The 26,480-nt window shown below is 41.1% G+C and overlaps 2 protein-coding genes across 5 annotated transcripts in view; one reads left to right on the top strand and one right to left on the bottom strand.

Moving 5' to 3' along the window:
- LOC126161735 (DNA-directed RNA polymerase I subunit RPA2) overlaps window positions 1–882 on the bottom strand; it is a 248,276-nt gene extending 247,394 nt beyond the window's left edge. For both annotated transcript variants that reach the window (XM_049917771.1, XM_049917770.1), the window contains exon 1: window positions 633–882. In XM_049917771.1, the coding sequence (XP_049773728.1) occupies window positions 633–722 (90 nt within the window). In that variant the 5' untranslated portion in view covers window positions 723–882. The remainder of the gene's footprint in view (window positions 1–632) is intronic.
- Window positions 883–1,014: 132 nt separating this feature from the next.
- LOC126161733 (S-adenosylmethionine mitochondrial carrier protein homolog) overlaps window positions 1,015–26,480 on the top strand; it is a 71,543-nt gene continuing 46,077 nt past the window's right edge. Inside the window, exons 1-3 of one of the 3 annotated variants that reach the window (XM_049917768.1) lie at window positions 1,548–1,584; window positions 2,768–2,813; window positions 6,299–6,455. In XM_049917768.1, coding sequence (XP_049773725.1) covers window positions 6,434–6,455 — 22 coding nt within the window. In that variant the 5' untranslated portion in view covers window positions 1,548–1,584; window positions 2,768–2,813; window positions 6,299–6,433. Of the gene's footprint in view, window positions 1,058–1,386; window positions 1,487–1,547; window positions 1,585–2,767; window positions 2,814–6,298; window positions 6,456–26,480 lie in introns of those variants that run through there. The other 2 variants (XM_049917767.1, XM_049917769.1) reach the window with 2 other exon arrangements.

Raw genomic sequence — 26,480 nt, 5'->3', positions numbered from 1 at the left:
GTGGAAGCTGATCGTATGCCCTTTACGTGTCGTTTATTTAGATTTTGTTGATGTTTGTCTGCTTTGCAAATGCAATAAGTTCCTGTGTCAATGTTAAGCTATTTTCTTTTATGGCAGTATTAATGTAGTTTAGTACAATACCTATTATCCAGAACGTGAAGCTCCATGAGACAATAATTCTATCATCTGAGTCCTACAATTATTCCACCACAGTGGAGAAGGAAGAAGCCACCGTAAAATTCCAACTAAAATACATCTTATTGGCAAGTGGAACATAGGGATGTTTGCTGCCCATTCAGCATCACAAAACAGAAAAGTTTTGTGCAATGAAACGCCCAGTATATCTAATTAGGGCTGTAGCAGTGTTTAACATAAACAACAAATTTACCAGAGTTATAATGAATAATGGCTCAGTGAACGAACATGGGAAGTAAAGAATGCATATTGAGAGATTGACATGACGTATGTTGTTCACCCTCTGCATATACTGAATGAATATTGAGACCTATAGTTTACATTATTAAATAATTGTGAATAACAAAACCAGCGATCATTTCATGGAGTACAGCACACTTGAATAAAAATGTATTTTTTTAAGCAACGGCTGTTTATGAAATCCGTTCAGTGCATACCTCATTTTGCTTTTCGGGTAGTTCTCCGAAACTTGACGTTAGATTCTTCAGAGTTGGCTGTGTGACGCTGTTTAAAGAAGGTACGGCCATGATTTCTTATCATGAGTTTGTTTCTGGGTCTACGAATGAATTTCCGTAGTCAACTCTATCTACTGCGACAGGTAAACAATAAACACGCTTCCAGCCCACATGAGCATACCCGCATCAAACATTCCGCGCCATGTGTTATTGTTTTATTTTCCGCGAATTAGCTCTTTGGCAATCCAAAGCAATTCGTAAGTACTAGAAATAAAACGTAAACTCGTAAAGTAGCAACCTCGTGATATAAAATGAGAAAGAAGAGGAACGTGAAATCAAACAATTAAATTACAGCAATTACAGTACCAAATCTCGAAATGGAGCAACCTCTTATAATTTCATTAATTGTAAGTCTGAAAGTTTCCTTAGAGTAAAAAACGTTTTGTGATGAACATGTTGGCAGAAATTAACCGGCTTGCGTTCGATGAAGAACATTGTGTTTACTACTGTAAATGTAAAATAAAAACTCTCATTTGTGTTCGAAATCAAAGTTACCTGCAGTACAAATTAATAAACATGAAGCAGCGAATTTTCAACTGCCAAACCATCTCCCATTTCCTGTAAAACATTTTATGTACATACTATTCAGGAGAGGGATCTTAATTTATCGTATTTCCTTTCGCTAGTGGTAGATGGCAACCAAAAAAAGACAAAGAAATTCTATGTGAACGGTGCAACTACAGCTTCATTGCCCGCCCTTGTAGATGTTCCTCCAAATTATGACGGCTATGTAATGTCACGTTGTTCAGGCACTGTAGAGTCAATTTAACCAATGTGTGCGTTCATGTTCAGTGTGAGATTCATGACAAACATAAATCCGTTTTACCCACAATTAAAATTCTTTATTGATTAAAACTCCAGACATAACATAGCGGTATGGCACTGTTAATTAACAGAACTAGCATTTAAGGGAGGGCAATGCAGATCCCATTCCAGGGAAACACACCAAACGCCATTAATTATTTATTGGATGCATTTCAATCTATGCCTTCCCCTACAGTTTTTACGGTCTGTGTCACTAATTGATATTATCTAATCTAATCTAGCATGGAACTTATTCATGACGCCTTAACACATGTTCAGTAATCCTGTTCTTCTAGTAAATGTTTTCTATGTATTTTTTTTCCTTGTCCATTCTGTAGAGAACTAACTCAATTCTTAGAAATCAGCATAATTTTCATCATCATTTTGTAACATGCCATTTCAAGTCTTTGATTCTGTCATTTTCTAGTTTTCTCTCAGTCTATATTTAACTTGAACCATAGAATGCTGCGTTCCTGGAACATGTTCTCAGAAAATTCGTCATCAAACCAAGGTCTCTGATATACTAGTAGATTTGTTTTAGTAAGAAAAGCCCTCTTTGTGCTAGTCCATCTTGTATCCTATTTGATTTATTGCATTATTTTGCTTCCAAGATTTCAGACTTCATTGACTTCTTATACAACATCATCCCCAGTTTTGATATTAAGTTGACAGTTGGTCTCTATTCTGCTACTGTACGTTCCTTTATTCTCATACTGTATTTAATAGTCATTAGACTGGTCATTGCTTTCAGCAGATTCTGTAACTCTTTCTCTCTTACTGAGGATAGCAATATCATCAGAAGACCTTATCATTGGCGTCTTTTCTCCTTGCATGTTAGTCTCCCTCTTGACCCATTCTATTATTTCAGAACCAGCTTCTTTGATGTAGAAGTTGATTAGCAGAGGAGAAAGAATGCATTCATGCCTTTGTAAGAGGAGCCTAAAGGATTTTTTTTTTTTTTTTTTTGTAGCCTACTCCTAACATATTGATGAATTTCTTAGCAGAACTGACTAATGTGCATATGTTATTATTAATATCAAATAATACTGTGTAACATCTAATAGGTACAACTTCAGGTCAGTTATGTGATCAGTGTAAATAAATTTTGTAAACAATTTTTCTCTTTAGTGGTGTGTGGCTAAAATAGCATAAGAAATATCATATGTGCCTCAGAGTATCATACGTGAATATGGTTTGTGATAATTTTTGTTGTTATCTCTTCAACAAAAATAATTTTAAGATTTTTTTTTCAGCTTGTCCAACAACCATGATGACCTTTGCACGTAGGATGTGTGAAAGGTATATCAGCATTTCTCTTTTTCTTTGTTGGCTGAAGAGGCATTGTATATTCTTGTTTTGTGACATATTCTGCATCCTTGAGGATATCCTTACTATGGATCTATGGAACAAAAAGTGTATCTAATCTGTGAAAGTGCCTTGATTTTTCTTAAGTCTTGCCTCCATTTCCAAGAATAACATCTTTAGTGCCTTTGATTTTCTTAAAACCAAACTGATCATCTTGTAGAGCTTTGATTTGATTTCCCATTCTTCTTTATCTTAGTCTTTTCCGTAGTTGGATGTGTGAGTTGTTAAGCTAATTATGTGATAGTTCTCAGCGTTACATGTCCTTGTATCTTCAGACTGTGTGGATGATATTTTTCCAGGCATCAAATGGTACATCTCCAGTCTTGTAGATTAGACATACTATCTCAAATAACTGTTTAATTGCCATGTCTACCAATGTTTTTAGTATTTAGGCAGGAATGTTACAACCCTTTGTGGCTTTTCTGACTGCGAGTCTTTCAGAACTCACTCAAATTTTGGCTATAATAGTGGATACCCTAAGTCATCCCAATCGACAACCGTTTCATCTTCAGTCACATCAGTAGATAGTTCCTTCCCCTTCTAGAGGCCCGCTATGCATTCCTTCGAACTCCTATTGAGTCCAAACTTTAGTGACAGGTTCCTTTCAATTCCTGGATGTGGAGATTTTTTCCATCAATCAGTTGAACTATTTCTTCTGTTGCCCAAGGTTTCTTCATAATTACCTCATTTGTTGTTGCATTTGTTATTGTAACTTCTGTGATTAATCTCTTTAGGAATCTCCATTCCTTTTCACCTGAACTGCCTAGTGTGGTATTCATTATCACAGTGTCTACAGTGTCAGAGAACTTTAAACACACAACAGTGTTCCTCTGTACTTCAGTAGCTCACTTATTTGCATAGTGATTCTTCTTGACATCTGCTCCTGGGTGTGCTTTACAATCCAGTATCTGATTTCAGAATATCTGTCTCACCATGATTTAATCCTCTTGGTATCTTGTGTCTCCAGGGCTTTTCCAAGTATCCCTCCTCCTCTTGTGATTCTTGAACCATGTTAGCTATTACTTGTTAAAATGTTAATGTAGAACACAAGGACTCCTTCTCCTCCCTGTAACGTCGTCTTCTGTTCCTTCTCATAGTACAGTGTTCCAGTTCCCCATGTTTATTAAATTTTCATCTGTATTTACATACTGAGAGGTATGTTAAGTGCTGTCATATACACTCTCCACCTCTTCATCTCGTGCCTGCAATGTTAGCATAGGTTGCTCTAGAGTTGCTGCCGCTGCTGGCAAGAATAATCCAATCACTGAACTATTCAGAGCAATTCACTCTTTGCCCTCCCCTCTTATTCACCTCTTATTCATAATGAATCTTACTCTGTTGTAGCAAATCAATTTCTGCTGATCATGATATTACCTGTACTGATCTGACTAGAAACTCTTATATTCTTTTCTCATCACTTCATTGGCTCCTGCTATATCTGTGCCTTTGCATTTTCATATTCAGATTTTCCGGTATTCTTACCAAACCTAGATTTCTGACTCATAGTATGTTACCGTTTCATCATGTCCCCTGCTCTGAATTTCTGTTGATACTGACACTGAATTTCTGTCGATATTGTCACATTAGCCAAAAAGTTGTTTTGTATTTATACACATGCAATGTTTTTGGTCGAATATATGACTTGATATATCATATAGGAATCTCATAAGCAGTCTGGCCTGCAGAGATCTGAATTACGGATTAAACTGGCATTTTTTGCCTATGGAGAGATGGTAATGGCACTTTTTCAATTACATGTTATGTTTCTTGTGAAGACACACCATGTGTCTTTAATGCAGCTGTTTCCATTGACTTTTGCATCCTCATGCTATTGATCATCACTGATTCTTCAGATGTTACAGACAGGTTTCCACTTCAAGGGCAAAAGGATATCCAGAAATTCTATCCGCCCTCTTTAACAAGACCATTGGCAGAATGTGGGTCGCTCATTATGCCAGAGGTCATTGGCTACCATTGCTGATAAATGTTATTCAAAATTTAAGCAGTGGCTGTGTGTGCATATTAGATCGTCCAAGGAAGCACTTTTATAGGATTCACACTCAAGAGTAGCATAGCAGTTATAGTCGAAGACCAAAGTGCATGATATACTTCCAAATATGCTGTTATTTCCCCAACCCCCCCCCCCACCCCCTGCCTCTCTCTCTCTCTCTCTCTCTCTCTCTCTCTCTCTCTCCCTCTCCCTCTCCCTCTCCCTCTCCCCCCCCCCCTCCCCCCCCCTCTCATGGTTCAGAAACTACTGCTCTGAATTTCTGTTGATACTGACACTGAATTTCTGTCGATATTGTCACATTAGCCAAAAAGTTGTTTTGTATTTATACACATGCAATGTTTTTGGTCGAATATATGACTTGATATGTCATATAGGAATCTCATAAGCAGTCTGGCCTGCAGTTTAATTGGATTCTTTTCTTTTTGTCGGGTAATCAAAAACTAATTATCAGCTGGATTAATAGTGAAATTTCAGTATTCCACCCATTACATGGGAACGAAGTTTTTTCGCGACGGCACTTATATTATATGTAAAATATTCTCGGTATTCTTGCCGCGTCAGTTCTGGATAAAATCTCGAGCTTTCAACAATTACCTTCATCATCATCGTCAGCTCCTGACGATGACGATGGAGGTAATCATTGAAAGCTCGAGATTTTATCCAGAACTGACGCGGCCACCCATTACATGTTTATTTTATGGTTCTAAAAAGAATGAGAGAAACAGTTGAGTAGCAAGTTGTGACAATATAAGGGAGGGGTAAAAGCCTGTCTTATAAGAGTATTGCAGTTTTTATCCTTCTATATCGCAACAAAAATTTTAATAGGAATAAGCAACTCATTATTAGAATAATACCTGCTTAGCTGAGTGGTAATGTGTTTGCCTACCAAGTAGCGGGCTCAGGTTCATTTCCCGGATAGATTGGAGATTTTCTCCACTCATGGACTGGGTGCTATGGTGTCATCACCACCATCATCATCAACATGCAAGTCACCCAGTGTGGCTTCACCTGAAGTAAGACTTGCAACTCGGTGGACGAACTTCCCCAGACTGGGCCGCTCAACCACCAACGCCACACTATCATTTCATTTCATTAAAATAATAGAGTAAATGACTAAGCTGAAATGATTATTATAATTTTTTTTGAAGATATTTGAAAATTTATTTTACAGAAGAGAGCTCCTAATCATAGGGTAGCTCTTATGTTGTACACATGGCTTATAATATTATAAAAACAAGACTTTTAGTAGCAGTTTGTTGTATGAATGAAGATAAAAGAGGGAAGAGTTCAAGATATGAAAACATGATAAAGCAAGATTTTCATGTGATCACTATAGCTGTAGCTGCTGACCTATTTTTGTTACACACAAATAGAATATATTTGGCTAATGGAAATGATATATTTTCAGGCAGGTGGCTTGGCTGGATTAACTGTAGATATAACATTATTTCCCCTCGATACTCTGAAGACAAGACTTCAGAGTGCTAATGGATTTTGGAGAAGTGGTGGGTTTCGTCATGTGTATAAAGGCTTGGGACCAACAATGATTGGTTCCGCACCAACAGGTGAGAGCAATGGACATGAACTGTGGTACCAGCATTCTTATAATTGTGAACTATTTGTAATATCGAGTAACTTTTTGTGATCTACTCTTCCCTTCGCACCAAGATGCTTGCAATGATAGCAGAGTATAGTGTGAATCATACACTATCCTTCTATTAATTACTGCAAGTCAGTTTTAAGTATTTAATGCACACTTAGAGTTTTAAACTACAAGAAAGGATAGTTTGGATTTATCCATAAAACAGCAGGGCATCGAGGAATGCACAAAGTGTGGTATACTTGAGGTGCAACCAAAATTTCATCTTGTAAATCATAATGAAAGCATGAATGGAAAAAAAGAATTCACCAGATAAGCTCTAAATGGACATTATATACTTTCCCATGAACACACTAAGCACCAGATAATGGTACTGCTGCTCCAGTTTGGTCTCTCTAAGAAGACTAATATTCACATGAAGCACAACATAACACAGTGTATAAACAGCTTCAGAACAAAGGCAAAAATAACAGACTTTACATGCTCTTCATACAGATGGCATTAATAACATCCTACTTTTAAGTAAAATTCACATAGTGAAGACAAAGCATCAAATTGACAATAACAAATGTTCATAAATCATAATCACTGGAGTGGAAACAGGATAATACGAGAAATAGTAAAGCTCAAGCTCTGTTACTAAGCTATTCTTTTCGTATGAGGGTCATCCCTGTATGGAAGGGGGTGTGTAATTTGGGGGACAGGACCAAACAATGAGGTCATCAGTCCCATCGGATTAGGGAAGGATGCAGAAGAAAGTCGGCCATGCCCTTTCAAAGCAACTGTCCTGGCATTTGCCTGAAGCAATTTAAGGAAATCTAAACCAGAATGGCCAGACATGGGTTTGAACCATTGTCTGCCAGAATGTGAGTCCAGTGTGCTAACCACTGCACCATCTCACTCAGTAGTCCCTGTGAAATCAGCCAATGGTCTGGTTCTTTACATTGCAGATTTTGATAATTTTTTGTATATCATAGTAGGAGTTGTTCAGATGAAGCGTCTCAAATTAAAATGTTTTGAACCGTTCATTTTTAATTTATTAATTTTTGAAGTTTCCAAAGTTCTGCAATTTTTGTCGCCTTTTGGATCCTTAAAATGGCTGTATCTCAAAAACTACATGACTTACAGACCTAAAATTTGTACCATTTTATTCAATTTCTTATAAGGTTTAAAATTATATGCTACTTTACTACATTCATAAAAAATCTGAATTTTCAAAACAATTTTTTTTAACTCATAGAATTTTGAAATCAAAATTTATTTTTGTTATAACCTTTAATTCACTAATAAATTGCGTGGATATACAAACGTAGAAACAATAGTGGGTTCCATGCTACCAACTCCGTAGCTGTCACTCAACTGCCGTGCCGTGACATGCGGCCGGCGCCGTTCATAGCCAGGTGGCACTCCCGCGCTCAGCTGAGCTGCGGAGCGCCTCTATCGCCATGTTTGTGTACTGACGTAGTGGCACTTTTAAATCTCGTGGCACTGTCACAACACTTTTCCCCCCTTGAAAAAAAACACTCACTTCCTTGGAGACACGGACAGTGCTGAGACATCCATGGCCTCTTGGAAGACCCCGAGAAGATCCCGCGGAGAAACACGAGAATATGGTCGAAAATGTCCACGACGGAAGCCTGTGCGTGGAACGTGCCTCCTGGACGAGATGATGGGTGAAAACTCCGGAGCAGCATCCATAGGTGTCGTGGACCTGGGGGTGTGCTCCAGCGAGATGAGTCCCGGAGAAGGCGGCGTCGCGACTGGGGCTGGTTCCGGCGTACTCGGAAGCGGCAGCAACGTTGGCTGTAGCGACACGCACGGGAGATCGGCAGCAGCGACAGGACTGGCTCCTCGGGCTGGTGGAGGCGAAAGAAGGGGCGGTGGCACCGGCGTGGCCACCACTCATGGGCGCATCTGGTCGTAATGACGAACAACCATGCCGTCGTCCGTACGTATTTCACAAAGCCGGCGGCCGCGAAGAGCCTTGACCACCCCTGGAATCCATTTAGGGCGAGATCCATACCCTCGTGCCCACACGTCGGCGCCCACCGAGTATTTTCCCGCACGAGGGGACACAGTACTAGGCCTGACAGGATGAAGCAGGTGCAGTAGAGTGCGCGGTTGGTGGCCATGCAAGAGTTCAGCAGGGCTGCGATCACTCAGAGGCGTGAAGCGATAAGATCTCAGAAATTGCAACAGAGCGTCATCGGTAGAAAAATCAGTAAGAAATTTTTTCATCTGGCTTTTGAAAGTGCGGACAAGGCGCTCGACCTCCCCATTCGATTGGGGATGGAAGGGCGGTGCTGTAACATGATGAATCCCTTGTCCAGTACAAAAATCATGGAAGGCCTGCGAAGAGAACTGAGGGCCGTTGTCTGTGACAATCGTGGAGGGAAGACCTTCTAGCGCAAAAATTTTGGACAAAGCCAGCGTCGTCGCCGCAGTGGTGGGCGACGGACATCGAACCACAAACGGAAACTTCGAGAAGGCATCAATCAACAGTAGCCAATAAGTGCCGAGGAAGGTGCCGGCAAAGTCAGCGTGCACCCGTTCCCATGGCTGCGCCGGATCAGGCCACAGAGAGGGCATTGTACGGGGTGCAGCCACTTGCTGAGCACACTGACCACACGCAGCGACCATGTGGGAGGTGTCCGAATCGATACCGGGCCAATAAACATGCCTGCGGGCCAGGGACTTAGTCCGAGAAATCCCCCAATGGCCTTCATGCAATAGTTTGAGAACATCTTTGCGAAGAGAAGCTGGCACCACGACCCGTGGAGATGCGCCATCCGTGGCCAGAAGAACAACACCCTCACGAACAGACAGACGAAGGCGCAAGGCATGGTAGTTGCGAAGGGGATCCGATGCCCGGCCCTTGGTCCTGTCCGGCCAACCCCGTTGAACAAAACCGATCACCTGACGCAGGACCGGGTCCCGCACAGTAGCCGACGCGACTTGCGAACCTTTAAGCGGAAAATCCTCGACCGCACGACGTTCTTCCTCATCAATGTGGAAACAGAGCAGTTCATCTCGATCGAAAACCGGGTCGGGGCCCATCGGCAAACGCGACAACGCATCAGCGTTGGCGTGCTGGGCCGTGGGGCGATAGTGAATCTCATAGTGAAAACGAGACAAGTATAAGGCCCAACGTTGCAGGCGGTGAACCGCCTTATCCAGAAGCGACGCCGAAGGGCTGAACTGAGAGACCAGCGGCTTGTGGTCGGTGATGAGGTGAAACTTAGAACCATACAAAAAAACGCTGAACTTTTTTAGAGCATAAATGATAGCGAGCGCCTCCTTTTCGATTTGAGAGTAACGCCGTTGGGCATCGTTGAGGGTCTTTGAAGCATAGGTGATGGGTCGTTCCGACCCATCCTCCTACCGATGGGCGAGAACAGCCCCTAGGCCATACTGTGACGCGTCAGTCGCCAGAACCAAGTGCTGACCCGGACGGAAGGTGGCAAGACAAGGCGCCGACTGCAAATCAGCCTTCAGGCGAACAAAAGCCTGCTCACACTCGTCGGACCAACAGAAAGGTACGTTTTTGCATAACAGCTGATGCAGAGGATGAGCCACCGCCGCCGCGGATGGAATGAATTTGTGATAATAAGTAATCTTGCCTAGAAACGCCTGAAGTTCTTTGACCGTAGACGGCCGGGGGAGAGCGGTAATGGCCGCAACATGCTGACGTAGAGGACGTATACCTTCACGGGACAAGTGGAAACCAAGATACACAATGGAGGGTTGGAAGAACTGTGACTTGTCCAGATTGCACTTCAACCCAGCCGAATGCAGAACCCGAAATAATGAACGCAAATTGCGAAGGTGTTCCTCAGTGGAGGCCCCCGTGACAACAATGTCATCCAGGTAGTTGATGCAGCCAGGAACGGAAGCCGTGAGCTGTTCCAAAAACCGCTGAAAAATGGCCGGTGCGCTAGCGACACCAAATGGTAACCGCTGGTACTGATACAACCCACAAGGAGTGTTGATGACGAGAAATTCCTTGGAAGACGCATCCAACGGCAACTGATGGTATGCCTCCGATAAGTCAAGTTTGGAAAAGAACTGGCCCCCAGCGAGCTTGGTAAATAACTCCTCAGGACGGGGAAGAGGATAAGTGTCAATGAGACTCTGAGCGTTGACAGTAACTTTAAAATCGCCACACAATTGTAGACTCCCGTTGGGTTTAGAAACCACCACGATTGGCGATGCCCATTCGCTGGAGGTAACAGGAAGGAGAATCCCTGAAGCTGTTAACCTGTCTATCTCAGCCTTGACAGGTGCCCGCAACGCCATCGGAATAGGGCGTGCCCGGAAAAACTTAGGGCGAGCTGTAGGTTTAAGAGTAATGTGGGCTTCAAAATCCTTGGCATGACCCAGACCAGCAGAGAACACGGACGAGAATTCAGAACACAATCCATCCAGCTGTTGATATGGAATATCCTCAGATATGAGGTGCACATCATCATCAATGGAGAACCCAAACAACTGGAAAGCATCATAACCGAACAGATTTTCAGTGCCCGCATGATCCACCACGTAAAACGTGAGGGGCCGAACAACAGACTTGTAAGCAATGGAAGCATCAAACTGGCCAACGATAGGAATTTTCTGTTTATTATAAGTTCTCAGATTTCGTGTAACTGGAGACAAGGGAGGGGAGCCCAACTCCAAATACGTGCGAGAATTAATGAGAGTTACTGCTGAGCCAGTGTCCACTTGCATGCGAATGTCTTTATCCAGAACACGAACAGTAACAAACAACTTATTTGTTTGAGAAAGCACACAGTTAACATCCATGTCCGATGCCTCGTCCTCGTCGACAGGAACGTGAGGGGACTGACACACAGAAGCAATGTGGCCTTTTTTCCTACATGAATTACACGTGGCCCAACGTTTTGGACACGCGGCCCTGTCATGCTGTACGAAACAACGTGGACAAGAAGGAAGGGCGGAACGAACCTGTTTCTGTGGTTGCTGTTTTCGCTGCGAGCGTTGCGGCCCAACGCGACGTTGTTTACGCGAGTGAACCGCCGCCACATCATCGTTCTCCTGGGAAACAGGCAAATTGTCCGTGTCGAAAGTTGACTGTACAGCGCCCACATCACACCACGCGTTTATTTGCGCGCCAGCAGCGTGAGACACTTCAAAGGATTGAGCGATGCTTAGAACTTCCGACAACGACGGGTTTGGCAGTTGTAGGGCACGTTGCCGAACTTCTTTATCAGGAGCAAGCCGTAGAATAGCATCCCTAACCATTGAATCAGCATAAGACTCATGATGAGTGTCCGTGACAAACTGACATTTCCTACTCAGACCGTGTAGTTCCGCCGTCCAAGCCCGGTAAGATTGATGGGGCTGTTTACGACACTGGTAGAACGCCACGCGGGCGGCAACGACGTGGGTGTTTTTTCGGTAATAGTTAGACAATAAATCACACATTTCTTGGAAGGTCAGAGAGGCAGGTTCCCGCAGAGGTGCTAACTGAGATAGCAGCTGATAGATCCGTGGGGAAATCCAAGATAGAAATAACGACTTACACATCGGAGCATCGACAACGCCGAAAGCCAAGAAGTGTTGCCGCAAACGCTTCTCATAATCCTCCCAGTCTTCAGCGGCCTCGTCGTAAGGAGGGAACGGAGGCGGAGAAGAGGACGACAGACGATGAGTAAGCGACGTCGACAACGCCTGAATAGCAGCCGTCAGCTGTGTTTGTTGTTCAATGAGTGCTTGCATAAGCTGTTCCATGTCTGCCCAGACACGAACGCGCAATACTCCAACGCTGGAAAAAAATTATCCGACCTCGTCGCCAAAAAGTGTTATAACCTTTAATTCACTAACAAATTGCGTGGATATACAAACGTAGAAACAATAGTGGGTTCCATGCTACCAACTCCGTAGCTGTCACTCAACTGCCGTGCCGTGACATGCGGCCGGCGCCGTTCATAGCTAGGTGGCGCTCCCGCGCTCAGCCGAGCTGCGGAGCGCCTCTATCGCCGTGTTTGTGTACTGACGTAGCGGCACTTTTAAATCTCGTGGCACTGTAACAACAATTTTTTCTTTTGAAAAAAATTTATGTTACTTATACACTATTTGTAAATGTGTGTGCCAAATTTCGTGATGGTATTCCAATGGGAATATATTAAAATAAATTTTATTTTGCTGGTTAGCCCAACTTCCGGCACTTATTACAAAGTTGTAATGGAAACCTTAAATGGCAAAAATCATATAAGATTGTAAAATGATTGTTATTTATCATTTAGTGATAATATATTATATTATTAGAATGTAAAGTCAGTGTTGGCCTTCTCAGGCTAATTAAGAAAATATATGAAGACACAACGTAACACTGCATGCTCAAGAAAGACTGCAAATAATTTACTTAACTGTACCTGCCTTTTACAGATATATCTTTATTAATTAATATTAGTAACTAAACATTGGTGTAGCTGTTACTATTTAACAATGAGTTGTTTACATGCCCTTTCGTGAAAAGTTTTCTATTCATCTTCAACAAGAAAAGCATTTATAAACATAGGCTTCTGCGGCCATTGTCACAGTGAATAACATTTTTCTGAGTATGTGACTACATTGTCGGTATTTAAAACTACTGATGTTTCCATCACTGTTGCAAGTGACCTCCTTCAGGGTGTTTTTGTTTACTGCTGAATGAGAAAACTTTGTTTCTTATACACCTGCAGACATCACTGTTATCTAATTTGAACATGAAAGATATATCCCACTAAGACAACACACCAAGTCAGCAGCAGCAGAACACCAGGATGAGTGCAGCAAACATATTGATTTTGGTTCAGCTCACATACTGGCAAAACAGCCTCTTACTTTCAGGAGGAAGATTAGAGAGGCAATAGAAATAGCCAAGTGACCCACCAATATGAACAGAGAAGATGGGTACCACCTTACAACATCTGACAGCAATAACAGCATTACAAGACGACAGCCCACATGAAGCAATACACACAGGCATGCAGGAGACCACAGTGGCCACAGGTATATAGAGTACTGGCACACCTCAGCCAGCGCTAGAAAGCAGGAAAGCAATGCCACTTCGTAACTGCCGCCTGGCTTTCCATTCGCCGATTTCCACCAATCACAAGAGTTAATGCAAACACGAATCGAAATGTTGAGCCTCCACCAATGAAAAGAAATAATAAAAATACCAATAAAGAACTTCTAACATTCCTCCCTTTCATCCTTAACAGCCTATCGGAATTACATAACCGCCACGTATGCAAGTATATATAAGAAACAAAGTTTTCTCATTCAGGAGTAAACAAAAACTGGAGGAGGTCACTTCTTACAGTGACTGAAAGTCGGTAGTTTTACACGTTGGCAATGTGGTCACAAACCCAGAAAAATTTTATTGACTAAGAAAAACGTAATAATGACCCAGTTATGCTGTATCCTGCTACTAAGTGTGTGTGAGTGCAAGTGTGCCAAGTGTAGTGTCGTCATGCATGTGTACTTAAATCAACTTCCAACTGTTTCAGCCCATGGGCCAGCCACTAGAGGCTACCTGGAGGAAGCATGCACACAGCAGTTTCCACTACACCGTCTACTTGTGGCTCGCACCAATACATGAGTGGAGCAGTGCCAGCTTACCCTCACTACATTCTTTTAGTTTGTGCCGCTCATATCAGTTGTTCTATGTGTTGCTTATGATGAACCTTCTGTGTGATTCTTTTGGCCTGTTATGTGTGGAGTCATGAGGGTTTTTTCCATTATTGTTCAGAGGTTTATGAATAAAGCCATATTTGTGTTGCTTGGATCAGTTTCATTTATTAGTTGGTTTCTATGTGACTGGCGACGAGGATCAGATGGTTTCCGCATGTGCAGTCTATAAGTGTGGTTTCCAGTTGTGTAGTAACCAAGTAATACACAAAACCAATCCAAGTAAAGTAAATATGGCCTTATTCATAAACCTCTGAATAATAGCTGAAATAAGCCTCTTGTGACTCCACACGTAATAAGACCAAAGAATCATACAGAAGGTGCAACAGAAGCAATACACAGAACAACTGATGTGAACAATACAAACTAAAAGAACATAGTGAGGATGAGTCAGCACAGCTCCATGCATATATAGACGGTAGTCACCAGTGTGCATGCTTCCTACAGTTGGCCTCTAGTGGCCGGCCCACCCTGATACAATTGGGGGATGTTTGCCTTACTCCACTCAAGCAATTAGAATGGAGTTAATATTTCATTACTGACAGAATTTTGCAGACTACATTTGCCTGCAAGCCTTTTTGCTGTGCTGCCAAACCATTGCACACCCTGTTTCCTTGTGAAGTATCATAAAAATGCCATTCTGCCTCAATTCCTACAAAATCTTCAGCACAATGACGTAACTTAGTCAAGTTTTTTTCGATTCTTATATTGCGCTGCTAAACCATTACTGAAATTACTGATTTTTTTTTCAAATTAGGAAGAAAATCAAGCCTTATAAACTCTAGAAGCTTTTTTGGAACACATGTACACATACTGTCTTGCAAGTCAAACAGTTTGATATAGGTGAGGATATTTTGTTCATTTTTTTTTATTTTTTATCTCATAATAAAATAAAATGCATGGAAGCACTGTGACCATGGAATTATTTCAGTGGAATCCTTGGGTTTCATCTTGAAGCACAAAAGAATAATTTTTGGCAAAATCACTTACAACTGTAGCTTCATTCTGCATTAGTGAAGTTTTATTTTCAGAAAAAAGCAGGATGCTGTTTTGCAACAAATGTCATTTTAGCCGTATTTGTCGCGTACAGGAATCTTGCACAAATTCCTCTGTTGATTTAGTTACAGTCTTAAACAAGCAGCAATTAACAGTAATCTGCTGTTTGTAAGATATGTTTTCAATCATTTCCTCTTGAAGAGCAGAAATTAAAAGTGTTTGCATCAGGGCAGTACTCACATTCATTTGTGAAGCACTAAGTATTTGGTGGGTTGCTCATAATTTTCAACCTGCCAGTGTCTGTATGTGGGAAGTGAGCATTCATATTCTGGTATGGAACCTTGCACAATTTTGCGCCAGCTGTCATTTGTTTCACATTTTGATGAACTGTACAAATGCAAACAGTATGTGTTGCACTTGCTCCAATTTTTTTGGCCTTAATTCAGCAAACTTTGAGTATTCAACTTGGTCCTGTGTGTAATTTGGTTTGAAAAGTTTGTACACTACTCTTAGGTTTCCTAAAATTAATCTTTTTTGAGCTTGCCATCACTGTCTTTTCGCAAAGAAATGTAATCCTTTTTGCCAGGCATTTGCCTACTAATATCATCATTACAGTAAAACTCTTTCACCAGCAGAACACTTTTGGCAGAAAAGGATTGTCCAGGCTTAGGATCAGGAGCAGAGAATACATCCTTTACTTTCTTTCTTTCTTTCTTTCTTTCTTCTTCTTCTTCTTCTTCTTCGTAGTGAAGTCAACATTAAAAATTTTTCACTTTTGTTGGAAGTGTCAAATTTGTCTTTAAACTGGTCAATCATTCCCGTTTGTGGATCATCACAACCCCATATTTTATGATTATCGCCAGTTTCTCCATGAAAGAAAGTTTTACCTATTTAACATGTGATTTTTTTGGCTTTATCTTTGCAATATTTCTTTAAGCTGATACATTTCTGTTTTGCTACTGGGAATTCTCCTATTGAAGTCAAATATGTGTTCAACAAATGCAGGTTGCCTCCAACATCCACAAACTCAGAGTCAACAGATGTGCTACAAGTCAGTTGTATCTTTCCATAAGATCCTTTGCTTTCTATTAACAGCAGCTCAGATTTTCTTTCTTTAGATAGTTTCAATCTACATGAAGTGCAGATTTTCATTCCTTCTTAAATACCCAAGTTCAGATCAATCATCCAAGAAGTTACATTTCCAAGATCCTTATTCACCCAGTATGAGTTTCTCTTTAAGGGGTTACAATAACAAAATTTTGACTACTTTTTATCCAAAGTTTCTTTTATTCTTAAGAAGTAGATGAAAGAGAAATCACATGCATCAAAAAGATAAAACCTGTAATAGACATAAAAATGTAAAATTGTTAAGTGTAAATTATAATAAAACATTAGATATAAAGAGTAAAAAGTACAACACTTTTTTTTAAATATCATTTTACAAACCTAGTAATGTAGTACAGTGATTATAAGTGCTGGAGTCCACTAACTGTACCAAAATGTATTCCATTCTGTGTAAAATAACGCTACTACCATTTCGGAATGGCTGCTGTAGATGTGCCTGTCTTGTGCATCACTTGTACTGCATTCCAGCAACCGCTCCCCCTTTTCCCCCTCCAGTGCTTTGTTAATTTTGTTTCCTCAGGTTGTATTTATTTTTCATTGTGTTACAAAAGTAAAAAACTGATCTAAAAATTATGTTAAATGAAAAAAAACATAATACACCTTACCTTATTTGGGTTGTTGTATTGTATTGTTTACTACATTGTTAAAATCGTAAACTGAAGCACACAATAATTTCATTTTAAATTACATTTTATGAACTGCCTGAAAAATTTTGATGTAGTTGGAAAAGTAAATCACAGTAAAATAAAATTTATTTTAATATGTTCCCAGTGGGACCCCATCATGAAATTTGGCATCCGTATTAACAAACAGTGTACAAGAATTTAAAAAAAATGCTTTAGGAATATTAACTTTTTTTATGAATACAGTAAAGTGGCATATATTTTTAAACCTTGTAATAATTTGAATAAATTGGTACATATTTCAGGTCTGTAAGTCAAATACTTTCTGAGATATAGCCATTTTAAGGTGGAAAAAAATTGCAAAATTTTGGGAACTTTGAAAATTAATAACCCAAAAGAAAATGCCCAAAAATCTTTAATTTTGGACTTTATGTTATTTTGATTGGTAGAATAAAATGACAAAAAAGTACAAAACTCTAAATCAGCAAGATTCAAATTTATTTTTGTGTTGGTTGATTTCACATGGGATAACCCATGAATTATACAATTCACCATACATTATGATATAAGATTCATCCCCATAACTTACTTTCAGAAGGCAAAACACATAGAACTGCCAATAGACACATATAAAAGTAAAAGTGACAACCTACATGTGGTCACTCTCATCCTGCTGCTTTTACTTTTGAACCCTCTGCAGCCCATCACTCTCCTCTCCCCAGGGAAAAACTATTAGTTCTGGATGCTAGCCAGTGTGTCACTATTGTATCTGTCTGTTGGCAGTACCACATTCTTTGTCTCCTGAAGGTAAGCATTGGCCAGAAATTCTGACTCATAATGTATTAGTTTCCCTGGGGGATATTTTCTTTATACCTTACACCATAATACACATCACCTGTTAATATCACTCTATAAAAAATTATGAAGTAATTCATGAGTAATGAAACATTGTCTGCTGCTTTAAAATCAACAAATATTTGATGTTTTTCTGCATTGTATTCCCTTGTTTTTCCTAATATCTGTCTTCCATACAGTACTTCACCTGTAGCAGCCCAGGTACGTGGCAGGTAGTGGGTGACATCCCCAACAGTATGCTGTGACAGTGGTGGCAGGTAGTGAATTAGCTAACCCAAGTTTCCTTGTCAGTTTGGTTATGAAAGGTTAAGCCACGTGTCCTTACCTTGGCAGATCCAGTTCTAAACCCAGAGGCATTAGGGGTAGATGGCAGCTCATATATCAGTGGCTTCAAATATTTTGTGATGTTGCTCAGTGTGGCTGGAGTAGCTTAACTGTAGAGTGCATGCAATATTACTTGGCCACTAGCTGTGAGAAGACATGATAGGGGAGGGGACAGCAGTAATGGTAGGGGAACTGTAGTTCTACAGTGTAAGCCTTTGCACAAATGCCTACTGCGTAGAACTTGTAAGTAAACGGCAAGCGAGTCTGCAAAGGACCTATTAACAGATGATGCTAGTACAACAAATAATCCAACAAGTCAACCATTTATTATTAAAAACTCCATCGGTACAGGATTATGCTGAAACTGGGTCAGATAGAATGATTTATTTTCACCTGTCTTGTATACCTTTGGTATAAAAATGAAAGAGTGATTCTTTCATTTATTGTGTTACAAAATCCATACTAATGCTCATTTCAGCAGCTACTGACAGCCCTTGGAAGAATTACATAATTTCATTGAAAAAATTGTAGTCCTTCATATATCGCAGCAGGTAAGAAAGTCACACGTTAGATGTGTGGCAAAATACTCTCTGCTTTGCATGCTGTCATTTGCTAAAAATTCATCTCAGTATTGCAAACCATTTATGAGATCTGAAGGACAGTATGAATATTTCTCTTCCATTCTTGTGTGCACAGACAATCAGAAATGAGTAAACCACAAACAATCCATTTCCCTGAGATTCACGATAGCTATAGACCTCATCTCAAATTTAAAGAAATATTCAATGTGTTAGCACTATATTGTACGCAGCAACATGTGGACTAGCATCATCAAGTGCAAATTCATAGTGACCCGAATTTTTCATTGCAAATTACTCGATTTTAGCACATTACGTTACTAAATATAGATATATCAAAGTAATTATGACTGATAGTGAAATGACAGGTGGTTTGTAATGAAGCTGACCAATGACGCTATGAGATATGTGAGAATCATTTATTTTATGGATTATCTCCTTTAAAATCATTTGAAAAATGTTGCAGTGCAACTGGTGTGCACACACCACTGCCTCAGAGTTTACAAGAGGCGGGCAGAGAACACTTCATTTGTAATGGATAAGGATCACAGCTGTGTATGCGGTGGGCAACTGAGGCATCCACCCCTTCAGGACAGAGGGTTGGACGTGCCTAGTGCTGAGAACGAGAATGCATTTCTGCACACCATCAAAGTAATTCTTCATCAACTCTACATTTGACCAATGACAGGCATGCAGACTGTGTCAGTTGAATGCACAATGCTGAAGAAATGGAGTTACTGGCTGAATGGGGAGCATTTATACTTCCTCTGGCCAGGTGCATTGTGACAAGTGGTAAGCTCTTGTCATGTACTTAACTGTGGAAATTGCTGCGTTGTGTTACTCTATGTGGCAACACAATAAGCCACTGAGGGCAGCAAACCACATTGCAGGGTGCCGTGTCATCGCTGTTGTGATGTCCAGCTACAGAATTATGTCAGTGGCTGGCCCACAAAACAAGCAGCTGATTGTGAAAGCCTGCCTGAAGCTCCTCTACACTTGTGAGAATTTTGACCTTCGAGTTCTGGGCTGCTTCTGAAACTGTGAACTACTAAAATAACACAATACTACTGTGTCTATAGTTTTTCACCTGCACTTGTGGTGCAATCTTTCTGACACCATTATTCACACTTCATGCATTTTCTGTTCTTCTTCCCAATACACTTTGTCACACGGCATACAAGGACTGGTACACCTAGAATGTCCCGACAGTTTGGTTAAACTCTGTGGTCGACACAGTGGTTTGGTAAGTAAAGGACTGCGAGATCAGGTGGGTGTATTGCTCTTTGCCAATAATGAATGTAGGCTGCACTAACAATGACAAGATTAAGAAAGTTTTCAAGGTCAAAATTGCCATTACCATGACTCAGTGCTGGTACCCACTGCATTATTGTGGAATGCTGGAAAAACTAATAGTATGTGTTAATGCACCCAATCTGTGCTGCTAACAACTCGTAAAAGAAATTAAGTCTGGCAGGATTGAGGGTAGCATTCTGATAGGTGTTTTTCACTTGCAAAATTTTGAAAGGATTATTGGGCAGATGCAGCAGAGGATATGTAGGTTCAGAGCTGTAGTCCTTGTTATTGTCACTGGTAGCCAAAAAGTCAATCCCAAGACCTCACATTGAGTACCATTTTGCAGTATTCCACCGTTCTGTAATTCCAGATGTTCTCTCCCCCTTGAGTGTCCCTGCTCATGACAGCTGGTGATAGCTACGACTGAGTCATACACTAAGTACACACAATGAGGTCCTAATTTGTGAAATATGGGCTAGTGAATATCAGGGTATCTGTTCACTTGATGAGCTGTTCCAGTTTGCTAGTCCCAATGACAGACTGGACCACCAAGGAGGGGGGGTATACCTTAACCTGTTGTTATTAGTACAGCTCGACTACTGCCATCAACATGTGAGTCATCCTGTACACCATAACTAACAGAATCTCCTTTTCTAAAGTCACCCACTTCATTGATACAAGTGTATCACAAGGTGTTTCTAAATCTGCTGTGACTGCCTCCTACAGGTAATTGTACTGCTACATCATTCAGGCATGGTCGGCATTAACCTCCGCTGTTGCAAGATTATAATACAACAGTCTATTTTCCACTGGAGACTCAATTAGTTTCAGTATTGTTGGTAGTTCAGCCTGAGCCTGGTGTAGTTCTCCCAGAAAATGTCCTAAAAGAAATATATTTGAAGTTAGTTGCTCAGACTGCAAGGTGCAAGACTTCCTGTAATGTTACTACTTCTATTTAAGCATTGCCAGTATTATTAGCGAGGGCGCACAGAAGTCTTGCCAGCCAGCTGTATGTGTAACAAGTCTAATTATGCTTGTACAATACTTTATTGTATGCAGCCTTAAAGTAGCTAGTCAGCTCACCAATTAACTGTTATAGTAATCAAGTATTAATCAACACTCCCTGTTCCAGATTATTCAACTGGTTTGTACACCATTCAGCCATAACTCTTTTGCCCCCCACTTCCACTTGCACATGTCCTAATGTATCTTTCACTTGCCTCATATTGTCGGTGTCAGCTGTCCTGAAGACAGTCTTCAACAATCTTTCTCCTACATGTATCCATCCCCATTTACACATTCTCAGGATGTGCAGCACTAGATCCATGGCCTACTGTAACTTTCCCTGTAGGTTATCATGAGTGGCCCACAATACCTGGTATTTACCACACTTCATTCAGGACCTTAAAATCCTTCCTGATGTACTCCACCTTGTCGCTGTCACACCTGCAGGCATCCACCTCCTGTGGCTGCAGTTGTGCAGCCTTTTCCATAGGCAATGTTGCGTAATGCAAGGAAACTGCAATCAAACACCTCTCCTCTTTACATCATCACATCTCTAGATATTAGTGCATATGGCAAAGTACACACAGATTGCGTGAGAGCAGTTTGCTCAATCTGCCATGTCACTTTCCCTTCTTACCCCCCGCCGTTTTTTTTTTTTTTTGGGACCAATGCCAATAATGGTGGTAAAGCTTCCATTGTACCCTGAAAGGGTCATATGTATGCAGTGTGGATGATACGGTATGAGCAGGATGCTGTAAGTTTACATTAACTGACAAGGTCATCTTTACAAACTGGTATAAAAGTATGTAACAAGTACAATTTTTTCTTAGTTTTTTCCTTGGGTGTGTAAGGACTTGTCAACACCACCAATTTGCAGCACAGTGTTTAGGCAACTTTGCTCTCTGTCACATCATTGGCTCCTGCCACTCTGTCTTCTGCTATTTTTTCCTTTGTATTTATGCATGGAGCCCACCATCAAAAGTCCATACATTCCATAACTCCTAGTGATAAATAGTGTATGTCTTAGCATTCCACATCAAACATAAGGCGCTGATAACCTCGCTGTTGTGCGCCCTAAAACGCTAATCATCATCATCAAACATAATTTGGACATACATAAAAGTTGTTCTTGTGACCAACATCCTAGCTTTATGGTTGTTAATAGGTTGTCTACAAATGCTAACAAGTCCTCTGTCACCTTAGCTGACAAAGGAGAGACTAGGATAGTGATACTAGTGTGTTGGATGGGTACAACATATTGGATGAGGATTGATCCCTCCTGTGCTCTTTAAGTCCAGTGAATTGCTTGTGCAGTTTCATATTGTCTAGCTGCTTCTGCACCATCTTATTCAATAAGGTTTGAAATGCCTCTGGAGCAGCCACCTCTGGTTAATTCATTGCATAGCCTTTGTGCACAGTAACAGGGAGAAATTCAGTTGGAACAGACCCAACACCAACGTAACAATCATATTTCCTGCGTTGAGGACACCAAATTCTTACATCTGAGTGTTATCCGTGGGCATTCCTTATATTCCCTGGTGTAATTTCCAGGCATTCTACACTTACAACAAGTCACAAGAGATGTCTGGCTACATAGAACACTGTGCCCCAGTAAGTTATACTGCATACACCTAACCGGCTGCAAACTAACATCTGTTTCCTTGTTGTGTCCTCCAAAACTAGTTAAGTTACTGACTGAGTCCCCTTTAGACACCTGAACTTTCCATCCAGTCCTCCAGTCTAGGCAATTAGAAATTGGTGCTCAATCCTACCTCATGCAGAACAGCTCATTTCCAATCACCACACTGAAGTGATCTTGTAGATCGTTGCTTGAAGGTACTGGTTCTTCCTAAATCAATGTTACGGGCTGGCCATTTCTGACTGCAGAGTCACATGTGCGGGAAGTTGTGATGTGGATTCTCCAGTACCACAGTGCCCTCTTCTTTATTAATTGATGTATAGTACTTTGACTGTAGCAACCCACATGCCAGTCATGGCATATAGGCAGTGGATGACAACCCCAGCAGTATGCTGAGAGCTGGCAGCAACCTTGCTGATGCAAGTGGCCTTGTCAGCTTGGTGTTGTAAGGTGAAGCCACATGTTGGTCAAGTACCATCAGCACTCCGTGATGCTGGCAGGAAATGTGGAGGCCCCTTGTCAAACCCAGGAACCTCGAAGACTGGCTGGAGTGTGAAGCAGTGGCGTCCACTGATTGGCCTCGCCTAGGCAGATCTAGTTTGAAGCCAATGACCTTCAGGGCTATATGGTGTCTTTGCCTAGATGGTGATGCTGCTCGATGAGGCTGGATTATCTTAGCTGTACATTCAACTGATGACTGGGGCAGAGACTGTGCTGGATAAATGTACAACACCAAAGGAATGCTGCTACCAGCTGAAACAGGACCATTTATACTTTTTATAGTCGGGTTTGTTATGACAGGTCATGGGCTCCCATCACATATGTGGCTGTGGAAACACCTTGTTGTGCTACACCTTTTAGCAACACAGTGAACCACTGACACCAGGACACTTGGTGCTTCTCCAACACGACTACAGAGCCCAGTTATAGAATTACATTGGTAGCTAGCCTGCATAGCACTTAACTGGTTACAAATGTCTGCCTGAAGCTGAGGCAACAACAACATTACTGTATTCCTTGTAAATATTGCAGGGAACTTATATACCAAGGTTGGTTATATTTCCAAAGTAAATATCTGAATAAATTCTTGGAGAATGCATCTTGAATTGAGCAATAGTAAAACTTTTCTTAGCTTTCACCTACAATACTAATTTCTCCAATTTTCTGATGTAAGGTTAAAAAATGTCCCAATTACTAAACGTATACATGCTTGGACATTTCCGCCAGTGACTGGCAACAGTTTCAGACATTGACTCAGTTTCTCCTTCAGTAGCCATAGTCGTCTTACTCATGGGTACAGATATATGAATATAATTTCTAGCTAATTACATCAAATTTCTCACATATTCCCAACATATTGTCAGTGGAAAAATGACCAATAGAATATTGAAAAAGTATATATTTTGGTTGATAGTCACAGTTTATTAATTTTGCCATCTGGCTACTAGTTTCAGTACTCTGCACCATTCTCAGGTTATCCAATGATCAGAAAATTTGATTTTATAGTTAGAACAACAGTGCAAGAGCAATTTACAAAAGTTTTATTCTCTATGACAGCAAATGTAAGATATACAGTGAACCTTAAAGTGAGTAGGTAGCACCATACCCCTGGCACCCAGTCATCATGCTTGCTTCCCAAATAGATGTGTAAAAAAAATTATTGATAAATAAATTAAATAAAATAAACTCTGTGCATAGGAGGCACTCTTATCCCTTCTGGCCACAGTTTATATCTACTTAAAGCTCAATATTGACCTTTTCATTTAGCATTTGACACACCCATCCCAGTGGGTGGAGAGAGCGGTCACTCACGTGTGAGGTGTGCGTGCTTGTGTGAAAATGTGTGTGTTTTCTTTTCTTCTCTGAAGAAGGTATTGGCCAAAAGCTAAGTGTGTAACAGTCTTTTTGTTGTGCCTGTCTGCAGCACCACGTGTCATCTTCACAGTGAGTAGCAATCCATCCTTTTCATAATACTGTTGATATTCCAACCTGGGTTTTTCATTGTTTTAAAAAATCAAGTCAGATTTACAAATAACTTGGCAGTATGAATCCACTTATCAGGATAATGTTAAATGTCCTATAGCTTGGATGCTAATTGGTCCTTGATATCCTGAATACTGGCACTAGGATGGAGTTGACATCCGAGCTGGTCCCACACAAGTTCTATCAAGGACAGAACTTGTTGGCCATGTGACTACCATAACATCACACAATTCGTAGAAGCACATGCCATATGTGAATGAGCATTTTCCTTATGAGAAATGGCACCATGACACCATGAAAGGTCACTCATGAGGATGCAGGGTGTCTGCGACATACTGTTTTGCTGTCAGGGTTCCATCAGTCACTAGCAGCTGTGACGAAGTGATAACTGATGGCTCCCCACAGCATGACACTAGGAGCACCATTGCTGTGCCCCTCCAAAACAATGGAAGAATTGGACCACTATTCTCTATCACCATACTCGCCAGCACTGGTCACCCAGGGAAGTCCATTGCTGAACACAGTGGAATGTTGTTCTTCAGCAGTCAATGCTTTCTGGTCATAGCTAAATTCCAAACACAGCTGTTTGCATTGTGGTGTTAGCGGCAGTATACACATGGGACAGTAATTCGTTAAACTGGCTGCAGTCAGTGGTATGGCGTGACACAGAATGTTGCGAGGAGTGCATTACTTGTTCTCAGAAGGCAGATGCAGATGTGGAGGGGTTACAGTGCACTTTGTGCGCAGTACAGCAGTCTTCCCTGTTTTCTACATGAGTGGTGCCTGTTCCTTTCAGACATTTCTGACCACTGTGCCAAGGTGACATAGATGGTTTACGCAGCTCCCTAGTAAGCAAGAGACCTGGGTTCGAATCCTGGCTTTTGTACACATTTTCATTTGTTGCCATTGAATTCTTTTATTGACACCTAAATGCATCAGAGATCGGAATTTCTCCTTTCTGAACATATTCTGTGTCGAGTCTTGATATCAAACACAGAAATGGTGTCTGTTCTTTCAAACATGTTCAAAAGAACAGGTGCCACTCACCTATATATATGCTGTGAAGGCTAATATGATCATTCATTGTAGAGCACTCTTCACCGACCTCATGCAGGACTTTGCATGATGCTATGAGCAAACAGAGGATAAAGGGCTAGGAGACATTACTTTGGTAGTGTGCGGCAAATGAGAATTTAGATGGAGGGACGGAGGTGAGCTTCAGTAGTCCATTGAAGTTGTGTGTAACCACTGTGCTGAGGTCAGTGTATATGGTTAATGCAGCTGCCTAGTAAGTAGGAGGCCCAGGTTGGAATCCCAGCCTTGGTACAAGTTTTCATTTTTCACCAATGAATTCTCTCATTGCCCAAATGTGGCAGAGATCAGATTTTCTCCTTTCTGCACATAGTCTTCCCTTGTGGTGGCCAACAGGGTTGGCCGGCACCTCAATGACAAGTTTGCAAGCCCTTATGCTCCCATGCAGTCACACATCAGGACAATGTCACGTCCAAATACTCCACAATTCAGGATGTAGGAGAGTTCAACCAGCCGGCCAAATGGAGACCAACAATGAGGCCCCCTTTCGAACTCTGTCTGGTGCTGATAACTCTATCTCGAAAACAAGTATGCGGCATCTCCATATCCTTCACAGTGATCTCTCGACATCTGATGCTGTTCATGCCCCTTCTACTCTGCTCCTATCAGCCAGGTGTCAACAATAAACACAAGCAACACAAATACACCCTGGTAGCCCTTCTAGCTTTCAGAGTGATTTGCAATGTACATATACGAAGTTGCATTGACATCTGATCATGTCTCGTGGCTATTTCACTTCTTGTCGGGCGATGTATTAAATAACAATACATATAAGCTGGGAAGAT

Source organism: Schistocerca cancellata, chromosome 2 (genome assembly GCF_023864275.1).
Source record: "Schistocerca cancellata isolate TAMUIC-IGC-003103 chromosome 2, iqSchCanc2.1, whole genome shotgun sequence".
In the NCBI taxonomy this organism is placed as follows: domain Eukaryota; kingdom Metazoa; phylum Arthropoda; class Insecta; order Orthoptera; family Acrididae; genus Schistocerca; species Schistocerca cancellata.
This window is presented reverse-complemented; position numbering and strand designations above follow the sequence as displayed.